Raw genomic sequence first — 7652 nt, forward strand, 5'->3', positions numbered from 1 at the left:
CGTAAGACGTTTGATCCGCTTGTCATTGTACATTTGCGAAGAAATAATCTGCTCTAAAATGTTCAATGTTGCTTTTTTACATTCTACATTTATTAAAAAACCACCATCACGGTTTTCTGATTTCGCAAAACAACAACTGAGACCAGCAGCAAAATCATCTATGGAAGACTTTGGATTTGATTTTTAACACTATGCCACAAGCAAATGTGTAAAAAAAATAAATATTTTTCACCTAAAACATCCAACATACACTACACATTTAGTCGTACATCCTTGTAAACTAAACATAAGGAAACATAACTTTAGGTGTAACAATGACATATTCTTGCAGCTTTAATTAAATTATTAAGAAACATTCCCTTAAGCAGCATGAAATATAAATGCCCATCTACCAACGATCTACATGTGAAGCTTTCTTTTGTGTATGTGCAAGGACAGTGCTGCCCTCTAGTTGTTGGATGTCGCACACTGCAGCATGATCACCCCAATGAAATACATGCATTCAAACGTATGGTCATTAAACAGGCTGCAGTTTGTGGTTGTGGTTTAATTGTATTGCATTAAACTGACAAGTTGGATTATTTTAGCATGTTCTCCTCCCAATTTATATCACTTAGGCTAAATTAACCATGCAAGAAAATGTTAACAGGAACATTTAAACCTCCATGATTTAGGGATTTATTGGTGTACAGCGGCATTAGATTGTATACGTTTTAACTACACTACCATTCAAAAGAGATACTCTGCTCCATATTTCTTAATAGTCTTTCCTGCTTCTAGGATGTAAAACTTATTTTTTAGAGTCAGACGTTTTTGTTGTTTTGGTAGTCTAATGGTTCCACCAGACAGAACATACCTCTGAGCGACAGAAGTAAAAGAAATTAGAAGCTTAGGATCTGTATCTGTGCAAGTTTGAATGGGAACAGGTTTATGTTTCGGTGTCAAGTGTACGATAATAAGGTGGTATTAACAGATAAGATTTAAGCAAAGCTATTCTTCAGACTTTAGAATAGTAACAGAAGGTGAGTCGACAGTTTACACTAGTGGCTTTTCTGGCGCTTTTCTGGACTGGAAAACAAAATAAAGAGGTTTTTATGGGGGGAAATGGTTTCTCCCCATCATGCAACACTGTGGGGAGTCTGGGGACAAGTTTACCAAAGATGTACCATTTCTGCATTAAATGTCTTGTTTATTTAGGCCAGGCCAGGTTTTTTTCAGGTTGTTAAAGGAGCCGTATTCAGCCCACAGTCAGCCAAGTTGAATATGTCTGGCCTAGACTTGTTACATATGTTGTTGTGTTTTGTACCTACATTATCCGAAATGTTTCAGAAACAACTTTTACCTTCAAGAAAGTCACATAGTGAGGAAGGAAGCTAGCTGGCGTGACAGAGCATGACATGAGTTCAACTTTAAAACATCATCTGATCCGGGAACATCTCTGCCTGAGTCACGTACATAGATTTTAATCAGCAGTGGTGGAAGTTTACCAGTGAATACTCCCATGACAATGAGTTTTGTTTGATTGAGAGATCACCTAGCAGCATAACTTCTCTCTCTCTCTCTCTCTCTCTCTCTACATATATATATATATATATACATATATATCGCCTTTAGGCAGGTGATCCCAAACTACTGAGCAGTAGAGTACTGGAGGTGTACTAAAAGTGGCACTATGTGGTTTTGGAAAATAAATTTAAATTCAGAATTTTTATATTTACAATATTATAGCGGAGATAATAAAAAATAGACTTATTCATTTCTTCCATAATTGAATAAACAAGCTGCTCTCAGAGTAAAATAAGGTCCCCAGAACATGTTTGAAGCTAGAAAGGTGGCAGGGTCCGCCACATATAAAGTAAAACAGCATGAAATCGTTTTGCCCTTAAAGGTCAGTTTGTTTATTTAGTTGTTTGTTTGTTTTTAAACTACAAACAAACTACATAGTGCACCTTTAATAGATTTACTAAAGTTACTCAAGATGCTATCAACACCTGAAGGCCAACAATCACCAGGAAGAAAGTTTACTTTTTGCCATAATCAGATTTTCTTCTTGCATGTAACGAACAATAAGCCAGCTGATGGTATGCCTGATTGTCTTTGTGCTGCTTCCAAGAAGGCAAATTTCCCATGCAAATACCTCCCCAGATCATAAAATGTGCCGTGAGCCGGTGTGAAATCCTCTGGAGCAAAACTGTGCCACTTTGGAATTACAGCGCGGAGACTTTGGCAGGAAGTAGGAACCTGGCGGGGGTTTCCCTCCGTTTCGGGGGCCCGGCCCTTCCTCTGCGTCACAGATCAGGCTCTTATCTGCGGCGAATTGAGCAACAGGGGAGATCAAGAAAACAACGCCATCCTGATAGTCTGTGGGTGGTTCCTGCTTTTACGCCACAAAATGTCTGTTGGTGTTGGCGGTAGCAGAAAGCGATCCCTTTTTTAAGTGATTAAGTGCTTACATATGGATGTGGTGTACTAAGAGTGCCCACGCTTAGTTCATTTAACAGTCTCTTAAAAACAATGTGTTCCAGGCGATCTGTCATCTCAGGTTTCCGTTAACAGCGGGTCCTGATACCGGGGTGTAAGGTGTCGACCTGTCCTGCCGGAGAGATGCAGCCTGTTGTGACACAGAGGGGATTACTGGTGGATGGTGATGCATCTGGTCCGATGGGTCGGTCAGCTGGTCGCTCATGTGATCCCGATCGATGATGTTGGTGGTCTCGGAGTCCAGCTCCCGAACGGTTTCTCGGTAAAACCTCTGCCTGAGGCGCTTCATCTGGGGAAGCTCGCAGCACGTCTCCAGCACCACCAGGACGCACACCAGGCCCAGCAGCAAGTAGACTGGGAGAGCAAAAACACACAAACACACATCAAGATGGCAGCACGGGGAACAAAACACCTAGTACAGTGTGACTAATAAAACTAATCTGGGTTTGGTCAGAACAAAAAGGGTGCGGTGGCTCACAGACGCAGCCTTTGTTTCGCTGTGTCAGTCAGACAAGCTAAATAGCAAAAGGTCAAGAATATGTTGACCCTGCAGTCTCTTTTTTTGTGATTATCATGTTTCAATTCATGTTAAAGGTTCGACGAGTCCTCTGCAGCGGTGGCTCCAGGTGTGAGGGCCGATACACCCAAAGGTGACCGACACAAAACCAATCATGCAGAGCGAAATTTATGTTTGCACTTTTTTCTGCTTTCTCCTCTCTGCCATGCTAGTGACATAGCTCCAGAGACAAATCATTCAACTGTACTGATCCCCTGACTTTTCCTCCAGTGCCGTCACCCATTAGCAATCCTGTAGTTTATTTCCTAACCGAAACAGACCTGCATTACTAATGACATTCCCATCAGCCTCAGATGTACTTTGTGATTAGTGCTAATTAGCGGAATGTGAGCATGCTAATATGCTAAACTAATGTGGGATACACAATAGCGGGGGGTTACTGGGTGTTTCTGAATTCGAGGTCCCCTCAGGGTTGCTGCGAGGCAGGAGCTGCTCATTAGTTCACCGCAGCGATCACAGCTGTCTTCTCACTGTCGCTCTGACGGCAGACTCCCACTGCTTCTCACTCAGCCTAGAAACTTCTCCCTGAACTGCTGAAGGGAGTAAGACCAGCACTCAAAAGCTTGCTTTGCAAGCGCCGGAGATACACCCCCATGCCGGAGTTAAGAGGGTCTGCATCCTCGCCCCACACGGCCGTAACTTCACTGTGTTTAGCCCCAGAAGTTAATGATGGCACGGTTGAGAGATGAACACCCCTGCCGCCAATGTTACCAAGCAACTTGTGGTGGAAGAGACGTGGAAACATAGCGTTATTGCTTTGTGCAGCAATAGACTTCTTTCCATTTTCTCCCACATGTCATCATTGCCGACAACAAAAGTGCAAGCACCTCCGAGGTGACACTGCTTTTTGCGCACTCTGGTAGGGTAACAATGTGACGATGGTCAGGGCTCAGTAGTTGATGACCGTCAGCCGTTGGCGATGGAGGACACCTTCATCCATCAGCCAGACCGGCCCCCACGAAACTACACAATCTCCCTTCAGTTGACATTTGAGTGCTTGTGGGGCACTTGTCCATGAGTTTTTCACCTTCCTAAACTATGTTTCTGGCCTCACACCAAACTAGATTTCAAGTGATTTTACTCCTGATGTTGAGTCCTTCCTTTACCACTGTCGGTTTACCCACGTCACCCTAATTGCTAGATGTAGGCTGATCTCATAAAAACACTTTGAGTGTGACTAAGGGACAGCAGTAGGTTTGGGAACTTACAGCTATACTGGGCCATCGAACAAAGGCATGGCATCAAAACAGCAATGCTAGCACTGTAACTGCGAACGTATTGGCATGCTGTTGTTCGAATTTATCTCATCTGTGCCTTCGTGCCATCTCACAAAGCCGCTGGTGTAACCTTCGACTCTTTCCCCGCTCTGAGATACTGGCTAACCTTCAGATTTCCAGGCCTTTACTATCATTTATTCAAAACGTGACGAAGTAAAATAATTCAGCGTCTACGGTTCTCACAAGTCTCACAGGTGCTTTGTTTCCAGGGGTAACAATCTGCACTACAAGATAAGATGGTTCTCTTATTATTGAGCGTGGGTCAAAACAAAAGTGCAACACCTGCCTGTTTTCTTCTTCTTTTCTGGAGATAAAGGGCTTCCACCTGAGGGCAGAAGCAGTATATTTAGCTCCCCACTCACTTGTAATGGCCAGCCTGTACAGCTGCGGGTGTTGGATGTCCTCTCTACTGTGCGTCTCACCGGGGACATAATCCCCGAGGCCAATGGTTGTAAGAGAGATGAAACAGAAATACAAAGACTCCAGAAAGTCCCAGTCCTTCTCCAGGCTGCTGAAGATCCACGCGGGGATGATGAGGAGCAGCAGGGCCATGACGACGCCGAGGCAGGTGGCGTGTACGGCGGCCAGCTTCGATTTGGACACGGCCCATCGACGGTGGAAGTAGGCCACCGGACGCCGACTCACCAGGACCATGATCCTCTGCACCACGACGGAGAGGAAGAAGAGGGTGACGGGGATGCCACAGAGGGAGTAGAAGATGCAGAAGGCCTTCCCTTCATCCGAAAGGGGAACGGTGTGGCCATAACCTGGAAAGAAAACCAAACACGCAGCAGGCCGTTAATTACAGAAAGGTATAATTAGAGGTGGGACTCTACTCCAGGAGCCACTTAGCCTCTCGCGAAGCTCGACACAGAGAACAGTAATTAGAGAAAATGAAGGAAGGCAAGGGAGAGAAAGACAAGACCCTCATTCGACAGCAACATCTCTTCTTAGCAGAGACAAGTTCGAATCAAGACTGTCTGAATCTTAATTAATAAATAACAGGCCAAACTAATGTTTACACAGAGCGCCAAAGCTCTGCGGGTTTTCATTTGCCTCTTTTAGCATAGCTAATGCTTTAACTGTGTCATGGAGCTTCAGAGACATCAGTTCTCATTAAAAACCCACAATAAACACCTTTAAACCTGCTTCTGCTTCCTGAATAACAAGTGGCGCAACACGTAAAGCCTGACAATATGTTGGTACAGTCAATAAGGAACTATAAATACTCTGGAACATTACCAGAGCATGTGCATTCTGTCCTTGTGATGACCCTGATATAACCTTGACTGCTATTTGCATCATGAGCTGTAACATGATCGTTACAGTTTCTAATAAGTCACTCTGTACAAAGGGTGTGTGAGCACAAATGACTTAGTTAATGGTTGATAAATCATTTATCAGGACCAAAAACAACATATTAATGTGTATAACTCTAATACTAGACAGTGTGAAACCCACATGTATAAATAAATGATAACTGATAACCCAACCAGATGGATGTTTCATAAGCTTTCAAACCAATATCAATTGGTCGGGCTCCATGTAGATTGATAGATTCTGAAGATTAAGTATATTCTTAATCAGATTAATCACCTTTTATTCTATATTCTTTACAACATGTGTCGAGGGGCTCTTTAAGAGTGTGATACATTAGAATTTTAGTTGAAAACATTAAAAGAAATGAATGAAGGGAATGACAGTTTTGACATTATGACATGTATGTGATGTGTATTGATTAAAGTTAGCATGCTAACATGCTAGCCCCAGCTCGTCTGAAGCCCCTGTGGTAGCACCAACATTCCCCCAGTCTGTACTGCTAGCTGCACGGCTAACTGAGCTTGCTAACAGCAGCAATTAGCTTTCTCTACTGATATACTAGCCCCTATTTGTTCGAATAGGAGAGTGTTAGCTGGCCAATTGTTACATATTGCGCCTTTAACCAGTGCTGCAACATATGAAAACCCTTAAAAACTGTGACTTATCCAAACAGATATGACAGCTGGCTAATTAAAGGGGTGCTATGTAATTTTGGAGAACACTTTCAAATGTAAGGTAATACTTCATACTCTGAAATGTAATTTTTTTTTTCTCCATAACTGAATAAACAAGCTGTTCTAAAAGGAAAACAAGGTCTCTAGAATGCAGTTTGAAGCTAGAAAGGTGGCAGGGTCCGCCACACATAAACGAAGTAAAATAGTATGAAGTTGTGATGACTTTGAAGGTCAGTTTATCTATTCAGTTTGTTTAGTTTGTCAGTGAAGATCTGTCTCTCCTTCCTCTACACTAGACAGTGCACCTTTAAAGCAAATCACCTCACCTGTCGTGGTCAGCACGGTGCTGGTAAAGAACAAGGACGACACAAAGTCCCAGTTGTGTTTGGTGTCGTTTCCCAGCACGGACACTCCGTAGTTGCTGGCCACCAGGGCTCGGACCAGCAGCTCCTCCAGACGCGCGTCGGACACGCAGGTGTTGTTGGACAGGAAGTCCCGCCGGGCCGCCTCCAGCTCCAGCCGCAGCTCCTGCTCGTAGGGCAGCTCGATGGCGGAGAAGATCCCGGCTCCGATCAGTAGGTAAAGGATGTAACCGACGACCAGAAGCGCAAAATTCAAGGCTGACTGGTGCCGCTGCGTAAACAGAGCGCACCTTTCCGCACAGCCGAGCGCCATCACTGCACTTTAATGATTTGATTTGAGGACAGAAACTCTTTTCGGCTCCTGTCTGTTCTCTGCTAAACGACTCCTGTCCTCTCGCTTGAGACGCGCCTTCCTCATTCTTCACATCCCAGTGTGGGAAGTGGTGACGTTGCTGCGCCAGGTAGAGTGTGTGTGTGTGTGTGTGTGTGTGTGTAGGTGTGTGTGTGCGCGCTGCCCCGTCCAGCCGGTTCAACAGGTTCTGTTTCAAGTGATGACAAAGGATGTGTTTTCTCCAAGACTCATGTTTCTTTGGAGACCCAGATTTGTCAGAGTACAGCAGGGAACACCACTGTGGCTGACTTTTACTCACAGACATAAGAACTGGTGTAAAGAGGCAGAAGAAATGGGATAAAAGGCAATAAAATGATGATTCCCCTCATAAATAAAGTCTCCTGCTGTGTGATCTGTGACGAACAACCAATAATATTCTTTAAGAGAGTAATTTCCCAACTACTGTTCTCCTTCTTCTGGAGCTACAGCTTGAGTTACTGTACTTCTACTTCTACTCCATTACACTACAGAGGCAGTTATTGTACTTTTTTCTTTTACTCCACTACATTTATCTGATGGTTACTTTTAAAAGTACATTATTTTACAAATAAAATACCTGGTTTTAATGCA

The 7652-nt window shown here is 43.8% G+C and overlaps 1 protein-coding gene across 1 annotated transcript; it reads right to left on the minus strand.

Annotated features, from left to right (window-relative positions):
- Positions 1 to 68: 68 nt before the first annotated feature.
- LOC115571666 (potassium channel subfamily K member 1-like) lies at positions 69 to 7144 on the minus strand. Its single transcript, XM_030401177.1, has 3 exons — positions 6656 to 7144; positions 4698 to 5102; positions 69 to 2835 (listed from the first exon to the last, which is right to left on the minus strand). The coding sequence occupies exons 1-3, from the start codon at positions 7002 to 7004 to the stop codon at positions 2534 to 2536; spliced, it is 1056 nt and encodes a 351-aa protein (XP_030257037.1). The 5' UTR covers positions 7005 to 7144; the 3' UTR covers positions 69 to 2533.
- Positions 7145 to 7652: the final 508 nt, after the last annotated feature.

This window comes from Sparus aurata, chromosome 20 (genome assembly GCF_900880675.1).
Source record: "Sparus aurata chromosome 20, fSpaAur1.1, whole genome shotgun sequence".
Classification (NCBI taxonomy): domain Eukaryota; kingdom Metazoa; phylum Chordata; class Actinopteri; order Spariformes; family Sparidae; genus Sparus; species Sparus aurata.